This window comes from Choloepus didactylus, chromosome 18 (genome assembly GCF_015220235.1).
Source record: "Choloepus didactylus isolate mChoDid1 chromosome 18, mChoDid1.pri, whole genome shotgun sequence".
In the NCBI taxonomy this organism is placed as follows: domain Eukaryota; kingdom Metazoa; phylum Chordata; class Mammalia; order Pilosa; family Megalonychidae; genus Choloepus; species Choloepus didactylus.
In genome coordinates, this window is record NC_051324.1 from 11,108,634 (window position 1) to 11,130,561 (window position 21,928).

General features: G+C 59.0%; 4 protein-coding genes across 5 annotated transcripts; 3 read left to right on the forward strand and 1 right to left on the reverse strand.

The window, feature by feature from the left end:
* Nucleotides 1–1,028: 1,028 nt before the first annotated feature.
* Nucleotides 1,029–3,068, forward strand: LOC119513446 (GABA type A receptor-associated protein). Its single transcript, XM_037808656.1, has 4 exons — nt 1,029–1,236; nt 1,777–1,855; nt 1,999–2,117; nt 2,578–3,068. Exons 1-4 carry the CDS (start codon nt 1,147–1,149, stop codon nt 2,641–2,643), a joined length of 354 nt encoding a protein of 117 aa, XP_037664584.1. The 5' UTR covers nt 1,029–1,146; the 3' UTR covers nt 2,644–3,068.
* Nucleotides 3,069–4,119: 1,051 nt separating this feature from the next.
* Nucleotides 4,120–8,501, forward strand: PHF23 (PHD finger protein 23). The gene is made up of 5 exons (XM_037809041.1): nt 4,120–4,256; nt 5,853–5,884; nt 6,052–6,144; nt 6,741–7,587; nt 7,693–8,501. The coding sequence occupies exons 1-5, from the start codon at nt 4,223–4,225 to the stop codon at nt 7,905–7,907; spliced, it is 1,221 nt and encodes a 406-aa protein (XP_037664969.1). The 5' UTR covers nt 4,120–4,222; the 3' UTR covers nt 7,908–8,501.
* A 483-nt stretch (nt 8,502–8,984) lies between these two features.
* Nucleotides 8,985–16,661, forward strand: DVL2 (dishevelled segment polarity protein 2). The gene is made up of 15 exons (XM_037808207.1): nt 8,985–9,409; nt 11,710–11,779; nt 12,031–12,176; nt 12,306–12,403; nt 12,508–12,643; nt 12,750–12,840; nt 12,993–13,062; nt 13,169–13,308; nt 13,400–13,476; nt 14,045–14,112; nt 14,273–14,401; nt 14,505–14,636; nt 14,774–14,953; nt 15,346–15,564; nt 15,686–16,661. The coding sequence occupies exons 1-15, from the start codon at nt 9,216–9,218 to the stop codon at nt 16,132–16,134; spliced, it is 2,199 nt and encodes a 732-aa protein (XP_037664135.1). The 5' UTR covers nt 8,985–9,215; the 3' UTR covers nt 16,135–16,661.
* Nucleotides 16,662–16,752: 91 nt separating this feature from the next.
* Nucleotides 16,753–21,921, reverse strand: ACADVL (acyl-CoA dehydrogenase very long chain). Of its 2 annotated transcripts, XM_037808210.1 has the most exons (20): nt 21,843–21,921; nt 21,691–21,766; nt 21,389–21,451; nt 21,232–21,304; nt 21,076–21,140; nt 20,840–20,974; nt 20,280–20,424; nt 19,924–20,053; nt 19,697–19,822; nt 19,142–19,340; nt 18,838–18,942; nt 18,311–18,397; nt 18,165–18,227; nt 17,975–18,076; nt 17,803–17,900; nt 17,652–17,724; nt 17,491–17,563; nt 17,333–17,405; nt 17,149–17,224; nt 16,753–17,057 (listed from the first exon to the last, which is right to left on the reverse strand). In XM_037808210.1, the coding sequence occupies exons 1-20, from the start codon at nt 21,902–21,904 to the stop codon at nt 16,917–16,919; spliced, it is 1,965 nt and encodes a 654-aa protein (XP_037664138.1). In that variant the 5' UTR covers nt 21,905–21,921; the 3' UTR covers nt 16,753–16,916. The 2 variants fall into 2 exon arrangements, with proteins under 2 accessions (XP_037664138.1, XP_037664139.1); XM_037808211.1 differs by lacking the exon at nt 21,389–21,451 and having other exon boundaries at nt 16,917–17,057; nt 21,843–21,919.
* Nucleotides 21,922–21,928: the final 7 nt, after the last annotated feature.

The window sequence follows — 21,928 nt, forward strand, 5'->3', positions numbered from 1 at the left end:
CCCTCGCAGTAGCAGGAAAGGTGGTGGGGGTGGAGTAGTGAAGGTTGAAGCGAGATGCTTTGGCGGGAAGGACTCAGCAGGATGGAGCCCTGGTGGGGAGTGGGAGATGCGTCTCTGGGGGAACGTGAGCTTCCCAGCAGTAGGATACAGAAGTATGAAAGGATGCGGAACCTGGACGCCCGCAAGAGCATACGGCTGGAGAAAAGCCGGGCTTCGTCCGGGTCATTGACATGGACAAGCTAAGCTGTTCCCCCGGGCCTGACCCAGGCACCAAGTGCCCAGACACTGCCGTTCTCCCCGGCCCTGACCCAGGCTTCCTCCCCGCTCCGGCCCCCGCCGGCTCCGCCTCCAAGCGCCCTCCTCCCCGAGGCCGGCTCTACTTCCCTGCGCCCGCCACGTGACGCTCCGCCCTTCTTCGAGATCACATGATTACACGGTAACATTCCTGGACGTGTTCCTCCGCGCTGACGTAGTCCCTACCTTTCGGACCTCCTCTCCAGTCCCAATTGGTCCACTCATTCTTGGAACTTTAGCGTTTTGTGCGTCTCTACAAACCCATATTTCATTTCTGCCCTCCTTTTTTTTCTGGAGACTGCCTCCAACACTTGGGTACTACTTTGTTTTGGTGTCAACGGCCGCCTTCAGCGTAACAACACGTTTCGTCAGTAGCTGTTCTTCTGAATTACCTCCGCTCCTTTCCTCTATTTCCGCAAAGAACTTTTGGAGAATCAAATCTCAAATGATGACTACCATCTCCTACCTCTTTTCATTCCCAGCTTCGTGAAGGAAGGTCGGGAAATGGGTTTTCACTTAACTTCCCACGACAGCAAAAGTCAACCACCTTTGCTACGTCGCCTGCGTAGCCCACAAGTTGATTCCAAAGCGATTACGATGATGGCGTGTGGGGGGTGGCGGTCAGTGGGTGGTGCTACGCCAGGGGCGTTAGGCCGCCACGCTAGTGGCGTACCTTAGCAGGCGGGGCAGCCCCTGAGGGTCGGGGGCGGAGTTGGTGAATAGGGAAGTGGCGCAAGTTCTGGAGATCGCTCCGCTGAATCCGCCTGCGCGTCGCCGCCGTCGCCACCGCCCCCTGTCCCGGCCCCCCCGGGTTTCCTCAGCCCAGCCCGGTCCAGCCCGGTCCCCGGGAGGATGAAGTTCGTGTACAAAGAGGAGCATCCGTTCGAGAAGCGCCGCTCTGAGGGCGAGAAAATCCGAAAGAAATACCCAGACCGGGTCCCGGTGAGGACAGTAGCCTGGGCGGAGGGCGCGGACGCTGACGCTGACGCCAGGCTAGGGCTTGGGTCCGGGACGGGCAACGCAGGGATCAGGCTGGGAGTTGTAGCGGGGTGGGGGACGAGCCTAAAACTGCTGTTCCGGGGTCTAGGGGTGAGAGGAAGGGGGGGGGCGCCAGAGCTGGGGGTGAGAGGGATGTGGGTGGGAAAACTAGACCTTGGGATTCCTGTGAGCGGCGGCTGTAGGGAATTTGACAGTCATCCCTTCAGCCAGCTAGGCTTGCGAGACTGTAGCGCTAATAGGCCCAGTTTGATTAAGAGCGTTCCTATTTATTATGACTCCGTATTCAGGGATCGGGGACGTTTAGCTGAGCTGGAGGCGCTGGGGTCAGGATCTCCGGATTTGGTGCTGCACCGCGTGTGCAGAGACAAAGAGAAATGAGACGGGTTGATTTGGGTGCTGGGAATATTGTCGCTTGAGTTTTTGATAGGTAGAACTGCAGAACTGTATACCTAATGTCCTAATTTTCCTCATCCCTTTTATCAGGTGATAGTAGAGAAGGCTCCCAAAGCTCGGATAGGAGATCTGGACAAAAAGAAATACCTGGTGCCTTCTGATCTCACAGGTGGGAACGTGACCCAGGAGCCAGCTTTGCTTCCTGCGGGTGGGGGTGCAACCTCTGTGGGAGGAAGGAGGCTCCACATAGGAGCTGCTATGCTGGGGCATTGGTGACCTCTCTGACTTTATTGCTCCTTGTATCTTTGGCAGTTGGTCAGTTCTACTTCTTGATCCGGAAGCGAATTCATCTCCGAGCTGAGGATGCCTTGTTTTTCTTTGTCAACAATGTCATTCCACCCACCAGTGCCACGATGGGTCAGCTATACCAGGTAGAGCAACTGGGAATTAATGGAGGCTTTGGAGAGGAGTCTTGGAAGCACTTGAGGGGAAGAAGGTTTTAAGTCGGCAGTTTTTCTTGCTAGCTGGCTTGTTTAGCCCTCAGTTTTATCTTTGACTTGAAGACTGCAGGGTAGTCCTGGGTTGAAGGTTTGGGCAGGGTGGTAGGAGAACAGAGAAGGGAAAGAACGGTCATTTGGAGGAACTGTTCTGACTGGGGACTCTCCTCAATCCCCCTTCCCGTTCTGAGGCACTAGAGAGCAGTTTGAGATCTTTTTGCTAGAGATAAACTGCTGGGTTGCTAGGCCCTAGAGCCAGTGAGGGACAGGATGGATCAGGCACTGGTTTTAGGGGTCTTCAGAAAGAATGATTCTTGAAGAATGTGGGCCATGGATGGTTCCAAGTACTGAAGCCCCCATGCCTGAGCACCACCATTTTCTGCTTTCACCCCAGGAACATCATGAAGAAGACTTCTTTCTATACATTGCTTACAGTGATGAAAGTGTCTACGGTCTGTGAAGCTGCTGCCCCTGAGGTGGGGAGGTCCCATTCTACAGAGAGAGAGGTGGCCCTCCTTCCTTGACCTACCCCTCCTGCAGGCTCAAACACCACCTCCCTTCTTCAGGACCTGCACTTCTTAATGTTTGAAGCTTTCTCTCTAGCCCCTGCTAGCAGGAGAGATGGCCCCTAGTACCCCTCCTTTTTCTTTTCTTCTTTAACTTTCTCTGCCATCTTTCCCACTTTCCCTCAGATTTCTTGGTTGTCAATCTCTGTCACATCTAGTGATTGTTTAGGTTTCTCTTTCTTTTCTAATTGCCCAAGGGGCTCAGAACCCCAACAGTCCCTTCTTTTTACTATCTTCTTTTTTGGGGGTAGCTGGAAGGGACTGAAATCGTGGGGGGATGTAGGAGGCACATCAATAAAGAGGAAACCACCAAGCTGAACTGATTTTTGCCTTGTGTTGTCCCCCTTCCCTTTGATTTTTTAGCTTTTCTCAGGCGTCATGGGCTTCAGTGGTGGGGAAAGAGGAAAGGTTACAAATTGGAAGGATAGAAATACAGTTCGGTTTATTCTGTTGCTGTTAGGATTTTCCCTGTCTGCATAAAAAAGGGTGCTTTCATTATGATGGGTGATGGAATGGGATGCTCGCAGTATCATTTCATGAAATGTCAGTTTTATATACTTGTTTATTGGGTGCTGATGTAAAAAAAAATACTGTTTTTTACTGTGGGTTCCCGTGAAGAAAGTTTGAAAGCACCTGCTTTGGATAACCATATCCAAGTTTGTTACGACTGTCTGGATTAAGGAAGAGTATTTATGTGTGGGAGGTAGTAAAAGAACCGTCCTCAGTTGCTTGTCACTTGGCCAGACGTCGTGTCGGCCTGTGGGATCCAATGGAGTGGAATCGGAGGGAGGGTGGCAAGACGGGGAGGAGGCAGCCATTATCACTAGCAGAACTTCGTCTCCCAGAAATCTCTTCTCCGCCTGGCCGGAAGTGGGGCGGTACCCTGGCTGGGGGGGGGGGGGTGGGGGAGAAAGAAGAGGCCGAATGAGGCCGATGGTGGCCGAGAATTATAAATCCCTTCTTCCTCCTCTTTCTTGGGCCCGCCCAGCCTACATTTCCCAGGAGCCTAAGCGCGCTCTTCCTCTCTAGCCTCTTGCTCCCACTATCCCCGCCACTCCCCGGGGCGGGTAAGGCGCCTTAGTGCGCCTGCGCCAGCCTGTGGCTCGATGGGAACTGTAGTCCCGGAGGCCTATGCTGGCCTCTTTCCGCTGTGCCTTGGAGGACTACAAGCCCCTTGGTGCATTGCGCGTCAGCGCCGGCGGAGGGAGGGGGAGAGAAAAGGAGGGAGGGAGGGAGAAGAGAGAAGGAGGAGGGAGCAGGCGGCCGGCGGCGCGGGGGGAGGGGGCCCGGTCCGGGAGTGCGGGAGGCAGTGGTAGAGGGAGGTGGCGGCAGCGGCTAGCGGACTCGAGTCACAACCGGGCCGAGGCAGACACCTCCTTGGAGCGAGGTAGTAGGAGCACCGAGCACCGGAGGCGGTACCGGGATCCCGGCTAAGGGGAGGGGAGCGCCGGACCCGGAGGAGGGGAGGGGGCGATGCTGGAAGCCATGGCGGAGCCCAGTCCCGAAGGTGAGCTCTAGACCGGCACAGAGCGCTGAGCCGACGCGGGGCGGGCGAAGAACCAATTGGCAAACTTGGAGGTCGAGCCCCAGAGCCCAGCGGGGTAGCGCGGGGAGGGGGCCGGGGGCCGGGCCCTGGGGGTGGGAGAGCGACGAGTTGAGAGACCTTGGAGAAAGAGGAGTGGGAGACTCGGCTGGGAGTAGTTGATCAGACTGTGTGTGTGAGGCGGCGGTGGGGGTGGGTAGAAGCTGGAAACGCGGAGCTTCGGGGGTTATGGGCCGAAAGGGCCTCCCGCAGGCTGGGACCCCGGAGCTGGGAGGTTGGGGGAATCTGGGGTCCGGAGAGTTGCTGGGGAGGGAGAACGTGGAAGAGGACAGAGCGAGGGGCCCGGTAGTTCGCCGAGGTGGGGGAGTTTGTGGTGGTGGTGCCGGGGCTCCCGGTAGTTGCCGCCGGAGATAGCCCAGTGTTTGTTGGAGGGGTGGGCAGGTAGTTGTGGGGGGTGAGGGGCGTCGGGGTATTGTCTGCTGAAGAGGGACCTGAACCGATGGGTAGTTGGAGAGAGGGCCGGGACGCGAGGAGAGCTGGGTAGTTGCAGGGGGCGGTGGGGCGGGGTGGGGGTGGGGGCTGAAGACCGGCGATTCGCCGGAGGAGGGTGGGGGGGTTGGCTGGCGAGGTCGTTAGAGCCTGGGAGTTGCGGAGGGCGAAGGGGGCCGCGGCAGCAGCGGCGGGGGTTGTTGTGGAGGGAGAAAGTCGCTGGTTGGGGGAGGGAGGGTGCTAGAGTTTAGGGGTCCGTAGCCTAGTGACTTGGTGGTGAGTACGGGGGTGGAGGGGGGGGCGGCCTGAGAGAGCTCGGAACTGGGCCCAGGGGCCCGGCGGGGAGCCCAAGGAGCTCGAGACGGGGAGGAGCCAAAGCCCCGGATGGGGGCGGAGGGACGGCGAAATTGTGGGGAGCGCGGCTTGGGGGGGCAGGTGGGGCCGCGTCCGGGTTAGAGCCCTCTGGTCAGTCCCGGGCGCGAAGTAAGCGTTGGATGTGTGTGCCTGTGTGTATTTGGGGTGGGGGTGAGGGGCGCGCCGGGCCTCGTGCTCGAGTAGAAGGGGCTGGAGGGCGGGGAGCGGTTTAGCGCGGTCAGATCGGATCCTGGGAGCCGGCGGGCGGCGTGTGCGATCCGGGAGGCCTGGGGCGGTAGAGCTCGGCGGGGCAGGAACGCGGGACACTGGGCACGTTGTGAAGGACAGGGCGGGCGGCGGAGCGGGCTCAGCCCGGGGTACTGTATGGCCGGGTGCTGAAAGGTGGGGTGGGGCGTTAGGAGATCGGAGTAGTCTAGAATCTGGAGAAACCGTGAGTTGTGGGGGGAGGCGGGGCGCCGGGCCTCCGGTGGGGGGAAGGGGAGCGGTATAGCGAGGCCGGGGAGGGCGCCGCGCCCAGGCTCCGCCCCTCACGGGGCGGGAGGGGAACCCGGGCGGGACCGGCACAGCTGGGGGCCCGCTGGCCCGGCAGACGACCTGGCAGAGGAGGGGGTTCACTTGGGATCTTCAAGGCTTCAAGGTGGGGCTTTGCAAGGACTATTTGCCAGTACCTTGACTCAGCTTTTATTGCTTCCGCAGATCCACCTCCGACCCTTAAGCCAGAGACACAGGTGAGGTTTCCCTTACCTTTACAGCCCATTTTCCCTGCTGGCTTCCCAGCTCTTCTCCCTCCCCCACACCTTTCCCAGATTCCTCACTTTAGAAACTATGTCTTTGGGAATGTCCCTGTTAAACCCGTGTCTGGCCTCCATGTGATCCAGGTTTCCTTCCTTTTCAGCCACCAGAGAAACGCCGGAGAACAATTGAGGATTTCAACAAGTTCTGCAGTTTTGTCTTGGCCTATGCGGGTTACATCCCCCCTAGCAAAGAGGTAGGGGCAGAACAACTGGCTGGAGGCTGGTGTCCTAGGACTTCAGACAGGCTGTTGAGGAAATGGAACTGTATTAGTTTACAGGAGAGCTTGCTAGAAATCATATGTAAGACTAGGAAAATTGGCAACTAGGTTTGTGATGAGAAAATTAGTATATGTGGGGATATTGGAAATAGGTGGCTTGGGCAGCAGCGATAGGAGGCTGGCCAGGCTCTTGGGGTCAAGATTTGGAATGGTATTGGGGGTACTGTAAATGGAAGGTCCTTCTGGATACATTTTAGGGAGCTGAAAATGGTAACAAATGAGGCTATACAGAAACAGCTAAAGAAATATGGGTTCCTCAGGCCCTGGGCAGGGGACCCTGGGGAGATGGTTAGAATTTGAAGGCAGAAGTATACAATGTGATCATGAGGAGATGATGATGGGAATTGGGGTAGGGATAAATTTTCTGAATATAGTGAGATTTGGTGATTGGATACCAATCCAATTTTGGTGACTGGATACTTTGGTGTAGCTCTAGTCCCTGGTTTTCAGCTTAGGTTTATGGAGGGATGATACTGCGTCCCCTGCTGACCCTGGTCTCTTCCTCTTTTAAGGAAAGTGACTGGCCAGCCTCTGGCTCCAGCTCTCCATTGCGAGGTGAGAGTGCAGCAGACAGTGATGGCTGGGACTCAGCCCCGTCAGATCTCCGAACCATCCAAACCTTTGTTAAGAAAGCAAAATCATCCAAGCGAAGGGCAGCTCAAGCAGGTCCCACCCAGCCGGGACCTCCAAGGGCCACCTTCTCTCGCCTGCAGTCCCCTGACAGTGCCACTCTGCTCGAGAAGATGAAGCTCAAGGACTCTCTCTTTGATCTGGATGGGCCCAAAGTGGCATCTCCACTATCTCCCACATCCCTGACACATGCCTCTCGGCCCCCTACTGCTCTCACCCCAGTGTCCCTTTCCCAGGGGGACCTCTCCCAACCTTCTCGAAAGAAGGACCGAAAGAACCGAAAGTTGGGGCCGGGAGGGGGGGCTGCCTTTGGTGTGCTTCGGAGGCCTCGGCCAGCCCCGGGGGATGGGGAAAAGAGGTCTCGAATTAAGAAGAGCAAGAAACGGAAGTTGAAAAAGGCAGAGCGAGGGGATAGACTCCCACCTCCTGGGCCTCCCCGGGCACCCCCCAGTGATACAGACTCTGAAGAGGAGGAGGAGGAAGAAGAGGAGGAGGAGGAGGACGAGGAGGAGGAGATGGCAGCAGCGATAGGGGGTGAAGCCCCGGCCCCTGTATTCCCAACACCCCCTGAAGCTCCTAGGCTCCCTGCCACAGGGCCCCCTGAAGTAGCCCCTCCCACTGACAGTGAAAGCAAGGAAGTGGGCAGCACTGAAACAAGCCAAGACGGAGATGCCAGCTCCAGTGAGGGCGAGATGCGGGTCATGGATGAGGATATCATGGTGGAATCAGGTGAGGGGGTTCGGGGCTGCCCAGGGGCAGCTAGGAGGAGGGGGTTGGGGGTGTTGTGGCCCCAAGAGCTCAAGCAGAACACCAAGCAAACCTTCTCTTCCCCAGGTGATGACTCATGGGATCTCATCACGTGTTACTGCCGAAAGCCCTTCGCAGGGCGGCCCATGATCGAGTGCAGCCTGTGTGGGACGTGGATCCACCTCTCCTGTGCTAAAATTAAGAAGACCAATGTCCCTGACTTCTTTTACTGCCAGAAATGCAAGGAACTGCGGCCAGAGGCCCGGCGGTTAGGGGGCCTCCCCAAATCTGGAGAGCCCTGACATCGTCAAGTCCAGGCTGGAACTTCCAATTGACAACATGACTTGGGAACTGAGCCTCAGGGTCCTCAGCCCATCCCCTGGGGCTTGGACATTGTCCCACTTCAAGGCAGAAATTCCCAAGGGAGGTTTGTTTGGAAGGTGTCTCATGGTGGTCCTGCCCTGCCTTCCTCCCCACCCTCTGGACTTGAACTTGGATCCATTGCAGTTGGGGGTCAGAGGTTGTCTGGGTCCCTAGACACAAAATCCCTGCCTCTGGACCTGCCGCCCCTCACTTTTTGGGCCAGGGTTGAAACTGGGATGGGATGAGGCATTGTCTGTAAACTCTAGTGTAAATACAGCACTCCCCTCCTTCATCTTTTCTTCTCCTATTTCACTCCCTGTTTATTTTCTTCTGTACCAGTTGTATTTTTAATTTTGGGCTTCCCCTTTTGGGCATGGTAGCTCAAAGGTGGAATACCAGAGTCTGGAGGGAGGAAGGAACGTAGAAAGGTGACATTTCTCTCACTCACCTCTTTTGTTTTTAATAATATTAGACAGCTGTATAGACAGCCTGCCTGTTGTAAATAAAGCAGAATGGGCTCTTTTGTGTTTATAGCCCTCACTGATTGTCCTGCTTGGGAGGGACGTTTTGGAAAAGTGGGGAGAAAACTGCCTCTTAAAGTCCCTGCTGGAAACGCCCCTGCTTTGGGCCTTTACCACCCGATTTCTCCACAATTCGAGGGCCTCGGTCGGCATTGCCCTATCGTGTCCCCCGTGTGGGACCCCCACGAGCACACTCCAATGGCATCAGAGTTGCCTCGCGCTCCCCACCCGGGCTGGGTGGAGTGGGGTGGGGGTCGGTTGCCTGCTCCCCCAGGGCAGAGGCCACATTGAGCCCGGGTGCCCCGGAGGACGCAGGTGGGGACACATTTGGGGGCAAGGCCGTGGAGAGTCAGGAGACCGTTGCTGAAGGCAGCGATCATGTGGCGGGGGGCGCTAGGAGGACTCACGTGATCGGGAGGAGTCACGTGGCGGAGAGACCGGGCCGGGAGCGCGAGGCAGGCCGGGCTGGGTCACGTGACATGGGGAGAGGTGGGCGGGGCCGTGGAACGCGTTCGCGGCGGTGGCGGCAGCCGAGTCCGCGGCTTTGGGTCGCGCCCCACGGCCCGCCCCCGCCGCCCGCTACCTTCCCCTTCCCTCCAGCCCCTCTCTGGGACGCCGCCGGGCCTGTCCGCGCGCGCGTGCCGGTGTGCGGGTGTGCGCAGGCGCGGCGTGGGCGAGCAGCCCGGGTGGGTGGGCGTCGGAGCCCGGGAGCGCGCGGACGAGACCATGGCGGGCAGCGGGCCGGGGGGCGGTGGTGTCGGAGAGACGAAGGTGATTTACCATCTGGATGAGGAAGAGACTCCCTACCTGGTGAAGATCCCCGTCCCCGCCGAGCGCATCACCCTGGGCGATTTCAAGAGCGTTCTGCAGCGGCCCGCGGGCGCTAAGTACTTTTTCAAGTCCATGGATCAGGATTTCGGGTGAGCGCGAGGCCTAGATCGGGACAGACGGGGAATGGATTGGATTGAGCCATCCTGATGGGCACGGATCTGTTTTGGACCATGCTGTGATTTTTCTGGGCTATAGTAGAGCAGACTGTTTTAGGCTGGGGTTGATGGGCTCTCCCGGGACGGACAAGGTTATGCTTGGGCGGATGGAGGCACACGGAGCTAGCTGTTAGAAGGACAGACCGGGCTGTCCTACACCAGATTAGAAAAGATTAGGCTATACTGAACTAGATGGGGGCACACGGGCTTATTTAGGGGATATTCTGAGCTGTACTGAGCTAGATGGATCTGTCCACTGGTTACTGAGTACCTTTTGAGCAGTCTTGTAACACACTGAGTGTGTAGGGATATTCTAGAATCTCTTTGAGGTAGATTGGGCTATCTTGGGGCAACTTGGGACAATCGGACCTTTGATGCTACATACAGGGTTTGGGGGCACATTCTAGACTCTGCTAATGCAGACAGTGCTGTTTTGGGATGTTCTAGCTAGGCTGTCACAGAGTAGATTAGGCTACTCTGGAGAAACTTGGGCTGTTCTGGTCTGTACTGGGTTAGAGAGAATTGTATTGGTTGATCCTCGTTTGTATTGGGGCAGTTGTTTTATTAGAACCCTTGATACGGGGGCAGCAGGGGCTGTTTGGGTCTAAACTAGTACAGACAGCTGGATAGGGATATCCCAGTCTATATTTGTGCAGGCAGCTGCAGGTGGGGGTGTTCTAGGCTGTGCTAGGATACAGTAGGCTTTCTTGGGGTTATTTTGGGAACTTCTGGACTCTCCTGAGCTAACTTCGGGCTGTCAGTAATGCAGAGCAAGTCCTTTGTTTTTATAACCTTTGGGACAGCTCCTTGGGGCACTCAGTCTCAGCTTTGCTGGAGGCAGGCTAGATTAGGTTGGGAAGGATAATCTGAGTTCTAGAAACAGAGTGAAAAGGACCGACTGACATTGGGAGAGTGATGCTGTCTGAAGAGTTCCCTTGGAGTTAAATCAAGGTTCTTTTATTTGTCAGCCATGTAAACTTGGACAATTTATTTAACTTTCAGTTTATTTAATTTTCTGCCTATGAAATGGAGATGATCCTCAAATTAAATGCTTGGTAGAACTGCATGGCATACAGTAAATTCTCAGTAATTGGTAGATGTCATTATTTGTATTGAAGCCAACTAGTCCTGGACTAGGTTATGGTGATACAGAATAACTTGTCTTGGAGTCAGATGGGCTGTGCTGAGACTGGGTGGTGTTGGAAAGGAAACTACATTACACTGAGACAGATTGGTAGTGACTAGCTGTGTTGATACAGAGCAGGTCATGCTGGTAGCAAATGGATTAAGTTGGCATATATCCTGGCTCCCAGAACCCGTATTAGGCTAAAGGATTAATCAGACAGGATGTCTCAGTTTGGATGTGGGCATGTGTGTGTGTGTGAAAGAAAACAGAAGAACAGAGTTTCTTGGTTCGTATGTTTATTCATTCATTCAAATATTGGCTAATGCCTCCTACACGTTGGGCATGAGCTTGAGTGGTTGGGGCACGGTGTTGAACAGAAAAGGCATTTGTCGTTTTATGTGGTGCTGTAGAAGAAGGGGCAAGTCCATCTCACCCTCAGGAACCCAAAAGAGAGATGACCCATAGGTCTGGGCTTTGGAATCTGTCAGGCGGACCTTCTGCCTTGGGTAGATTGCTCCGTGCAGAGTTGTGTGCCACGTGAGGCCGGCGGCAACGGGAACTCAGGAGGGCTCAGCCTGACGAGGTGCTGTTCTTTGGGCTAATGGGTGTTTTTACCTGGACAAAGAGCACACGTGGACAGAGCTCTGACAGTGAGTTAGAGACACATAAAGGGTCGCATGATTGGAGAGATGAGGATCAAAGCCTTTATCTGGAAGCTGGTTGAGGAAGAGGGATGGGGGTGGGAGGAGCGACCAGTAAGGCTCCTAAGGTTAGGTGGCTGTTTTGGGCACTGGCGTGGCCGTGGGGGGTGGTCTTTCCAGTTGGCCTGAGGGATGTGACTCAGACTCAAGGAAGTCTTTGGAGTAGCATTGAGCCCCCAAGGATGCACTGGGGAGAGAAGGAAAAATAAGGAAAGGGATTGAGTTTAGAGACTTCTCAGGGGCAAGGGGAGGTGTTGCAGTGAAGAGAAGAGGACTTAGTTCGGGAGAGAGGAAGCCAGCATTCCTGAACTGGCAGAAGATTGGGAGGATGCGGAAACTTTGAAATGGGAATGGGAGCTGGGGAGGGCTCGCCTAGCCTCGTTGACTTTTATCCCATCTCTCGGCAGGGTGGTGAAGGAAGAAATCTCAGATGACAATGCCCGCCTTCCCTGCTTCAATGGAAGGGTGGTCTCCTGGGTAAGGGGCCCAGCTCCCTTCAGCCACAGCCTCGTTCTGTAGCCCTCCATCTGCTCCGTCGTGGAGGCCCTGGCTCTCTGCCTTCCTGCCCATTTGCAGGCTGGAGCCCCTCAGCCTTCTCCCTCTGGAACCTCTGCCTACTTGCTGCTGCTTTCTGGGCTCTTCTCTCGGCTCTCTCAGACCCTGTCCCCTTTTCTAATCCTCTCCCCACCTCCCAGTTGAGCCCATATTTATCGTCTGCACCCTTCTAGCTAGTGTCATCAGATACCCCCCAACCAGAGATGGCTCCCCCAGCCCACGAGCCTCGGGCAGAACAGGTGCCTCCACCCCCACCCTTACCCCCTTTGCCACCGGAGAGGACCAGTGGCATTGGCGACTCCAGGCCTCCATCCTTCCAGTGAGTCCTTGGGGTCCCTGAGTCCAGGGGAGGGAGGTGAGGAGGGAGCACCAGCCGCTTGGGAGGGGGAAGCTGAGGATGTGGAGCCCTGTCCCCCGACTGGGGTGGAAACCATCTCTGCCCCTGTAGCCCTAACGTATCCAGCAGCCGCGAAAATCTGGAGCCGGAGACTGAGACGGAGTCAGTCGTGTCCGTGAGGCGGGAGCGGCCTCGCCGGAGAGACAGCAGTGAGTGTGGCGGTGAGGGGGGCTGGGGCGGGGGGCCCCCGACCCGAGCCTTGGTGGGGTCTGGAGCACGAGGCCCTGCTCTTGAGGTTCCTGTTCACCCTCAGGTGGAGGCCACAGGCCCGGCGGCCCCTCGCGGCTGGAGCGTCACCTGGCTGGGTACGAGAGCTCCTCCACCCTGATGACCAGCGAGCTGGAGAGCACCAGCCTGGGGGACTCAGATGAGGACGACACCATGAGCCGGTACGGCTCCTCAGCTCTCCCCAGGGCGCCCGCCCTCCTGCTGGTCAGTCCTCTCTGTCTTCCTGTTGGCCCCAGGACCACTTCCTCCTTCCCATCCCCCTGGCAGGTTCAGCAGCTCCACGGAGCAGAGCAGCGCCTCGCGCCTCCTCAAGCGCCACCGACGGCGGAGGAAACAGCGGCCGCCCCGCCTGGAGAGGGTGAGGGGCTCCCCATGGGACACTTGGGCAAAGAATTGGGCACGCTGGGGGGATTGGGCCTTGGCTTGGGGGGGTGCTGGGGTGCAGACAGTGAGAACCCCCCGGGGTGCTTGGAGGGAATTCCAGCTCCTTTCCCCCTTTCCCCACTGCAGACCTCGTCCTTCAGCAGTGTCACCGATTCCACAATGTCGCTCAACATCATCACGGTCACACTCAACATGGGTAAGAAGGGTGCCTGGGGCCGGGGGCTGGGAAGGACCTGGTCTCCTTGGGTTCCCCGGGGTCCCGAGGCTGGGCCTCCCCCTCGGCACACGGATTCCCTCCACAGAGAAGTATAACTTCCTGGGCATCTCCATTGTGGGCCAGAGCAACGAGCGGGGAGACGGCGGCATCTACATTGGCTCCATCATGAAGGGGGGGGCCGTGGCGGCTGACGGGCGCATCGAGCCTGGGGACATGCTCTTGCAGGTGTGTGGGGACAGGGCCTCCGCTGTGCTGCCGGGGGCAGGGGCTCCATCCCCTCCTCCCCCTGACCCGACCCACTGCCCCTCCTTGCCAGGTGAACGACATGAACTTCGAGAACATGAGCAACGATGACGCGGTGCGGGTGCTGAGGGACATTGTGCACAAGCCGGGGTGAGCTGCGGCGCTGGGCGCAGGCCCTCGGGCCCCCCTCCTGGCCCCTTTCACTTTTGCTTTGTAACTCAAAAACCTTGTGTAACATAACACTCGTATAAAAGCATATAAAACAAAAACATATAGTGTAACAAATTCAAAGACGTAGAGCATAATGAACATAGAGTGAATACTCATGTAACTGCCTCCTAGACTAGGACAGAGAAAACCCCAGTACCCCAGAAGCGCCCTACCCCCAGGGTCTTCCCTGCTCCATCTCCCCAGGGGTAACCACCCTCCTGACTTCTTTGTTCATCACCATAACGAAGCAGATCTTCGCTTGGCTTGGTAGTTTGTGCCCAGGCACGTGTCCCTCAACAGCCTGCCCTTTCCTTGCTCCGGAGGGACCGTCTGTGCGTGCTCCCTCATTTCACTCAGCGGCCTGGCTTTAAGAGTTGCCCATGTCGTTGAGTCGTCCATGCTGTGGAGCCAGGCTGGGGTTCTGTTCTCTCTCTCTGTCCCCCAACCCAGGCCTGCCCCGTCCCGAGCCCCCGCCACCCCTGGTTCACCGGCCTTCTCTCTCCAACAGCCCCATCGTGCTGACTGTGGCCAAGTGTTGGGATCCCTCTCCCCAGGCCTATTTCACTCTCCCTCGAAGTGAGTGATGCCCAGGGAGGGGCCCGGGAGGCTGGGGGACGGGGTGGGGATGGGTCAAGGAAGGTTAGGGCCGAGGCCGGTGGGAGCCTGAGCCAGGGAGGGACAGGGCTGGCTTCCCGGGACTGGGGAGCGACCGTGCTGGCGGCCTTCCCTGCCCCAGATGAGCCCATCCAGCCCATCGACCCTGCCGCCTGGGTCTCCCACTCCGCTGCGCTGACCGGCAGCTTCCCAGCCTACCCGGGCTCCTCGTCCATGAGCACCATCACGTCTGGATCCTCTCTGCCCGACGGTGAGCCCCCAGTGCCACCCCACCCAAGCCCACCCCAGACAGCCTGACACCCCCACCGTGGGAGCAGGCCCTGCCCCTGATGCCCTGTTGTCCCCTCTGTCAGGCTGTGAGGGCCGAGGCCTCTCTGTCCACACCGACATGGCATCCGTGACCAAGGCCATGGCAGCTCCCGAATCTGGCCTGGAAGTTCGAGACCGCATGTGGCTCAAAATCACCATCCCCAATGCCTTCCTGGGTACAGCCGGGCCGGGGCAGGTGGCGTGGGAAGAGGGAGGAGCCCAGGACTGGGAAAGGTCCAGGAAGAGGTGGGGGGCAGGGGGCAGGGGATCCTGAGGCTTTCCCTGCCTCACTCCCCCCGCCCGGCCTCCCCAGGCTCGGACGTGGTCGACTGGCTTTACCACCATGTGGAGGGCTTCCCCGAGCGGCGTGAGGCCCGCAAGTACGCCAGCGGGCTGCTCAAGGCGGGCCTAATCCGGCACACGGTCAACAAGATCACCTTCTCGGAGCAGTGCTATTATGTCTTTGGAGACCTCAGCGGCGGCTGTGAGAGCTGTGAGTTCCCCTTGGGAGGGCCTTTGGTGGCCTGGCCCTGCCGCACCCACCCGAGACCCCACGCAGAAGCTGCAGTGGGGGCCACAGTTTACCACTGAGCAGCCTGGGCCCTGGCACCAAAAGCCACTCCGCCCCATGGCCAAGCTTCAGGGGCACACTGTGTCCTGTGGGGTAAAGGACGCCTTTTTCTGAGTCACATACCCGTCCCGGCCTTGCCCCTGCCCCGATGGCAGGTGTGGGTGGGGAATCTCCTCCAGGGGCCCTCGTAATCCCAGTTTGAACCCCATCACATGTGGTGCTAGGGAAATGGCTCCCAGTTCCTTGTCATTCTAAGCCTGGGGGGCCTGGCCTTTTCAAACAGCGACTTCTTGGTCTCTTCTCTTGCTTTCTAGACTTGGTCAACCTGTCTTTGAATGACAATGATGGCTCCAGTGGGGCTTCGGACCAGGACACCCTGGCTCCTCTGCCCGGGGCCACCCCCTGGCCCCTGCTGCCCACCTTCTCCTACCAGTACCCAGCCCCGCACCCCTACAGCCCCCAGCCGCCACCTTACCACGAGCTCTCATCCTACACCTACGGCGGAGGCAGCGCCAGCAGCCAGCACAGTGAGGGTGAGTTGCCCCCGGATCTCGCCGTGGCCTGGGAGGGTAAGCCAAGGGTACAGAGGATGGCATGGGGGCTGGGGAGCCCAGGGTCCCGGCTCAGTCGCTCCCATCCCCTCGCCACCCACAGGGAGCCGGAGCAGTGGGTCAACGCGAAGTGATGGGGGGGCAGGGCGAGCGGGGCGGCCCGAGGAGCGGGCCCCTGAGTCCAAGTCTGGCAGCGGCAGTGAGTCGGAGCCCTCCAGCCGGGGTGGCAGCATCCGGCGGGGCGGGGAGCCTGGTGGGACTGGAGATGGGGGCCCTCCCCCATCCCGGGGCTCGCCAGGGGGTGCCCCCAATCTCCGAGCCCACCCAGGGCTCCATCCCTATGGCCCACCCCCTGGCATGGCCCTGCCCTACAACCCCATGATGGTGGTCATGATGCCCCCACCCCCACCCCCTGTGCCCCCTGCCGTGCAGCCCCCGGGGGCCCCTCCAGTCAGAGACCTTGGCTCCGTACCCCCTGAGCTGACAGCCAGCCGCCAAAGCTTCCACATGGCCATGGGCAACCCCAGTGAGTTCTTCGTGGATGTCATGTAGTTCCCAGTGGGGTCGTGGTGGGTCTTGGCCCTCGGCCGCCCCCCATTTGCTTGGTGCTCCCGTCCCATCCTCGGGGGGCTCCCCCCGGGCCTGGGGTCAGCCTCTAGGCCACCGCCGGCCTGAGGTGGTCGCCACTGTGACCCTCACAGCAGTGCCTGGTTCCTTCCCCGACCCTCGGGGTCTACAGGGGACTTTTGGATATTTTTAGCTTTATAGTTTTTTATAAGTCTTTGAGGGGGGTTAAGATAGACTTTTTTTTACACTCCTGGGATATTTTTTTATAGACTTTTCCCTTTTTAAATGAAGAATCCCCATCTCCTGGGCCCCTGAGAACCCCAGAATGTGACCTCCTGCTCCAGTCGCCCGCTGGCTCTGCCCTGCGTGGGGTGGGGGGCGGTCACGGTACCCTGGGAGGAGGAAGGGGTGAGCAGTCCAGGGGAGCCGGGGGATGGGGCATTTGGGGGCTCGTGTAGCTGCCTGTGTTACTCTATTTATTTTAGTCACTTGTGTAAAACACTAAATAAAGCAATAGAGGCAAACTCCCGACGGCCCCTGGCTCCTTTCTTTGGGAGGGAAGCCGGCAGCTCAGGGACGGGAGTGAGGTGAGATGGCAAAGCGTGCTGCTGAGAGACTTTATTTCTGTGAGGCAGTGAGTGCTCCCTCAAGAGCAGCAGGCACATCCTGGGGGCTCACAGCCCCCTTCAAGGCAGACCCAGGCCCTGGGGAGAGGGGCCCAGGCTTTGGCTTGAGAGAAGGCACTTGTCTCTCCTGGGGGGGAGTGTTCAGAAGCCCAGGGGGTTGCTGGTGACCACCCCACCGCGCTCCACCAAGGCCTGGGAGATACTTCTGAAGTTGCGGAAGAGCTTCTGCTGCTGGGGGTCGGACTGCAGGGCAGCCATGTTCTCCCGGATCCGGGCCGCAGCCTGTGGAGAGAGGAAAGGCGGGGGCAGGGAAGGAGGGGTCGGTCCTGGGCCTTGAACCCCCTCCCCTGTACTTGGTAACCCCGAGTCTCACCTCGATACACCAGCTGTCACAGAGCATTTTCTCATGCTGGGCTGAGGGGTGGCCCTCACTCAGGGCTCTTGAGGCCCTGGTGGGAAGTGGGAGGGTGGGGGGAGAAATCTGTGCTGTGATCCTGGCCCAGGACCCCTTCCCCCCAGAACCTCCTGGGGCTCAGGCCCCCCTACCGCCCCCTCACCTGGAGAGAACCACCACCATGGCATAGAGGTCGATGGCAGCGTCTGCGAGGCGCTGCAGCAGGAACTGTTCATCTATCAGGTAGATGGGAAGGGGGGTTAGCTCGAGGTGGGGAGGAGGGAGGGCAGTGGGACGGGTTGGGGGGTAGAGCTCACTTACCAACAATCTCCTTCTTATGTTTTATCAGCTTGGCCTCTACCACCGTGGCAAACTGCTCCAGAGCCTGCACTGCCTGGAGAGATTGGGAGGGTGCCCAGGGCTCGGCGGGTGCTCCACCCATTGGCCCTGCACTCCGGCTGGCCCCGCCCCTCACCACCTACCAGCTCGCCACTCCGACTCAAGTCCTGGTGGATGGTTCCGCTGAGGCTCAGGCCACTGCCCAGCCCTGTCCGCCTGAGAAGGGGAGGACGCCGGGTCAGTTGTCACAGTCATCCCACCCTCCCCGGCCCTAGCCCCAGCCCCTCAGCTCACCGCCTCAGCTGCTTGCCTGCCTCTCCCAGCAGGAGGCTGGCGTTCCCAAAAGGATTCTTCAGAGCATTGCCAAGCCCAGCGAGTTCCTTTCCTTTGTCCTGCGGGGGAGGAGGATACGATAATCAGGGCTCACTGGGCACTCCACTTCCTTCCCCCCAATTCCCCCTCTTACCATACAGCCCTGCAGAGCTACAAACAGCCGGAGAATGTCGTTCGTCCCCTCAAAGATCCGGAAGATGCGAAGATCACGGAGCACGCGTTCCACCCCGGGCTCCTGCCGTGGCAGGAGACAGATGCTAAGCCCTCCACTGAGGGGTGCCTCCCCCAGAGCTTGGCCCACCTGAGGATGCCCCACCCCGTACCTTCATGAAGCCCATGCCCCCCATGATCTGGATGCACTCATCAGTCACCTTCCAAGCCGCCTCCTGGGGACAAAGAACCAGATGAGATAGTTTCCAAGCCAGGCTCCCAAACTGGGGCCTCCTCCCAGTGTGCCCGGGGACCTCACCGAACCAAAGATTTTGCTGATGGCGGCTTCGATCTGGAAGTCCTTGGATCCCTGGTCCATGTTGGCACTCACCATGTAGGCCATGGACTGAGGTTATAAGGTTGGGACATGGGAAAGAAAGACAATGGAACAGGGTGGCATCACACACGACATGATCGCCCAGATGGCTGGACTGGGCGTGACGCAACATCCCTCGCCCGCATCCACCTCCCAGTGTGTGTCAGGCACATCTAAATATGTGTCCCCTGAGGCACTTCATCAGGGACTTCCAGGCATTTGACTTCCTGGAAGGAGCGAAGGGGTGGGGCTGGGGGGAGAATTGACTGCACACCCGGCTGGGAAGCCCCTCAGCAGGAGAGCCCCCTCTCTACTCTGCCATCTCCGCTGAGCTGACTGCGCCTCCCCGCATCCCCTAGGGCATTGGTGTAAAGCTGGAGACCCACTGCCCCAGGTGCTGCTGGGGGTTGTAGTCCCACCAACGGGCAGAAGGCCACAGGGCTCCAGGGGGAGGGTGGCAGGGGCCTTACCTCTGTCACGTACTGCAGCACAGCCATGCGGGCCAGCTTCTCCTGGATCAGCCCGAAGTTGTGAATTTTCTGCCCGAACTGGGTCCGATTAGCAGCATGCTCCACCTGGAAGAGGGCATCTGTGTCCTGGGGGGGGTTCTGCAGTCTCCCCAGGAGAGAAGCTGAGCTCGGGCTGGGATGCACACGGGAAAGAGAACTAAGCTAGCAGGCTGGGAGCTGCCTGCGGGGGGGAGGAGGGGCCATGGGCCAGGTGACCGGGTGACTCAGACCTGGCCTGCTGAGGGAGCCGGGCAGGCACACTCACCGCCTTGGCAATGATGCCCTTCATGGTGCCCGCGAGGGCCGCGGCCATGCCGAACCTCCCGTTGTTGAGAATGTGCATGGCGACCTTGAAGCCGCCCCCCACCTCGCCCAGCACGTTCTCCGCCGGCACCTGGACGCCATCAAAGTACACCTCCGCTGTGTTCGAGGCCTTGATGCCCATCTTCTTCTCGGGGGGCCCGCTAGGACAGCGCAGGGTCAGAAGGCAGGGGTGTGACCCACAAAATGCCACCAGGGGAAAAACTGCCCCCAGATTCCTTCTCAACCAGGGAGGGCCACAGTTCCTCTTGCTATAGGAGGGTACCAGCAATGGTTCCCCCCATGCCCAGAGGGCTGCAGAGGCCTGGGCGCATTTTGCTATCATGTGTTTGGCCCCCCAGTTGCCCAGAGCCAAGGCTTTCCAGAAGCTTCATATGTACTGGTTCCAAAGGGAAGCTGCTTTGGTTTCTGCACACATCCCCAGGGTGACACCTAGCAGCCATCAGCCTTGGGGCCCAGCACGACCCCCCCGCACCACCCTCTTCCCAAACCCACTTACTGGGTAACGCCCCCAAAGCTCCTCTCCACCACAAAAGCTGTGATCTTCTCCTTCATGGTCCCTGTAGATGCATCTGTAACTGGTGTTTTGGCAAAAACGGTGAAGATTTCTGCTATACCCCCATTGCTGTGGAAGGATGAGGGGGCAGTCAGGGCGATGCCAACTGAGGGCTGTGGGGCCTGGGTTCGGGGAGGCGTGGAGAGGGGAGAAACGGGGGGTGGGATTGCCTGATCCAGATCTTGCTGCCATTGAGGGTGTAGTATTTTCCACAGGGGCTTGGCACAGCTGAGGTCCGGATAGAGGCAGCATCCGACCCGCTGGCAGGCTCAGTGAGACAGAAGGCGGCCACAGTCTCTCCTGTTGGGAAGACACCTTTACCAACGGGCCTCACAGGCCTCGATGTCCCCTGTGTGGCCCCTGCCCCCACCAGCAGGTCTCCTTTAATGCCTCAGGCAATATTCAGTTTCTTTGCATTTCCCAAGACTCCCCTCCAGCGTATGGGTGATCTTGGCACCTACCGGTCTAATTGGTGCCAAGCCCAGGACACCCCCCAATCCCCCAATTTCTCCCAGGGCTGCCTCACCAGATGCCAGTTTGGGGAGGTATTTTTCTTTCTGGGCCTTTGTGCCAAAGAGCAGGATGCCTTTGAAACCGATGCTCTGATGGGCCCCTAGGGTGATGCCCACGCCGAGGTCATGCATCCCCACGATTTCCACCAGGCGGGCATACTGGGTGGGGGTGGGGTGCAGGCAGGTGAGTGTGGGTGGCATGGCCTGGCCTGGGCCATCCCCACAGAGTAAGTACAAAGAGGAAGGTTGACTGTGAGAAGGGCACAGCGGAGGACACTGGCTTCCATCCCAGTCTTGGCGGTTGGGGGGCTTCCCGCTTTATTGTCAAGGGGTCCCACCTTAGAGATTCACTTAAACGTGGCAACCAGAGTGAGGTCCGTGGCTCTAGGCGACGGCATGTGTAGTTAGTGTGTTGGGTTTGAGGGTGTGCGTGTGGACGACAGGGAGCCTCAACATCCCACAGATCCCCAGGGCAGTGGCTTGGCAGGGACCTGAACCCTAGGAGTGAAGAAGGAGCTGACTGCCAGGCTGGAGTGGCCCAGGGTTCTGGGAAGTGACTCCGGGTCCCCCTCACCTGAGTATTGCAGAGGCCCACACCACCCAGCTCACTGGGCACTTGCAGACCGAAGGCCCCCAGCTCCTTGAGGCCTTGCAGAGTGGTTTCCTCCACCTGCTCCAGCGCATCATTCTTAGCAGGATCATTCACCTCCTAAGGAAGAAGCCAGGGGATCCCACATGCGGGCTTTTAAACTCTCCAGCCCCCTTACTACCACCACCACCCTCCATCCCGCAGCTCCAGGCATTCCTCACTTCGAAGAAACGGGATACAGGCCCCACCAGCTCTTTGAGAAACTGTGTCTGCTCCTCGGTGAGCACTGGGTGGGGACAGGAAGAGGGACAGCAGGTCAGGCAGGGCTGTCAGGGGAATGCCTGCCCCACCCAGCTCTTGAAGGGCCATCCCCTTACCTGATGGGTATGGGAACACCTGATCCGTGGTGAGCTGGCCCTTAAACATCCCCACAGCAAATGACTTGGATTCCTGGTCAGGGAAAAGGGAGTTGCAGGCAGTTGGCTGGGATGGCTGTTCCCCAACTCAACTCTTCCCGGCCTGGGGACCACGTACGGCCTGGGGCTGCTTCTCCTTGACGGAGGCATCACGGAGGGAGTCTGGCTTCTCCAGAACCGCCTGGGAAAAGGGGTGGTTAGCGAGGTCGGGGAAGGGGCTTCCGGTGTGCCAAGGAGGGCACCAGGAAGGGCTGGGTGCCTGCGAGGGCGCATCCGGTCACCTTTCCCCTAGTTCCACCCAGAGCCTGCCCTTTCCCCTACTTCCGGTGCCAGCCTGGAGAACAGGTGCCGGGGGCGAAGAGGGGGAGCCGTGCCGGACCCCCACTCCCACACCCCTCTCCCAAGTGCGCCCTCACTTACCTGGGCGGCCCCACTGGCATAGGGTCGCCAGGCAGGGGCCGGCGGGGTCTGCCCCAGGAGTGCGCCGCACCGCGAGCTGCGGGGAGTGGGGGTTCAGTCCTGGCCAGGGTTCTGGGCCCCTCGCTCCCCGTCCCGCCCTGTCATGCACATACCTGCCGCCCCCCAATCTCAGCAGCTGCCGCCCCACGCCCGAGGCCATCCATGCCCCCTGCATCTCCGCGCCACTGCGACCGCCGCG

Bases quoted from the DNA above. Each gene is read 5' to 3' on its own strand.
- DVL2 (XM_037808207.1), top strand. From the start codon at position 9,216: ATGGCGGGCAGCGGGCCGGGGGGCGGTGGTGTCGGAGAGACGAAGGTG. The intron at 12,644-12,749 runs GTACGGCTCCTC...TCCCCCTGGCAG, and splicing joins GAGGACGACACCATGAGCCG to GTTCAGCAGCTCCACGGAGC. The intron at 14,113-14,272 runs GTGAGTGATGCC...TCCCTGCCCCAG, and splicing joins CTATTTCACTCTCCCTCGAA to ATGAGCCCATCCAGCCCATC.
- PHF23 (XM_037809041.1), top strand. From the start codon at position 4,223: ATGCTGGAAGCCATGGCGGAGCCCAGTCCCGAAG. The intron at 5,885-6,051 runs GTGAGGTTTCCC...CTTCCTTTTCAG, and splicing joins CCCTTAAGCCAGAGACACAG to CCACCAGAGAAACGCCGGAG. The intron at 6,145-6,740 runs GTAGGGGCAGAA...TCCTCTTTTAAG, and splicing joins ACATCCCCCCTAGCAAAGAG to GAAAGTGACTGGCCAGCCTC.
- LOC119513446 (XM_037808656.1), top strand. From the start codon at position 1,147: ATGAAGTTCGTGTACAAAGAGGAGCATCCGTTCGAGAAGCGCCGCTCT. The intron at 1,237-1,776 runs GTGAGGACAGTA...CCCTTTTATCAG, and splicing joins AATACCCAGACCGGGTCCCG to GTGATAGTAGAGAAGGCTCC. The intron at 2,118-2,577 runs GTAGAGCAACTG...CTTTCACCCCAG, and splicing joins CGATGGGTCAGCTATACCAG to GAACATCATGAAGAAGACTT.
- ACADVL (XM_037808210.1), bottom strand. From the start codon at position 21,904: ATGCAGGGGGCATGGATGGCCTCGGGCGTGGGGCGGCAGCTGCTGAGA. The intron at 21,452-21,690 runs GTAAGTGAGGGC...CCCTTTTCCCAG, and splicing joins ATGCCAGTGGGGCCGCCCAG to GCGGTTCTGGAGAAGCCAGA. The intron at 20,054-20,279 runs GTGAGGCAGCCC...TCTTCCCAACAG, and splicing joins CCTCCCCAAACTGGCATCTG to GAGAGACTGTGGCCGCCTTC.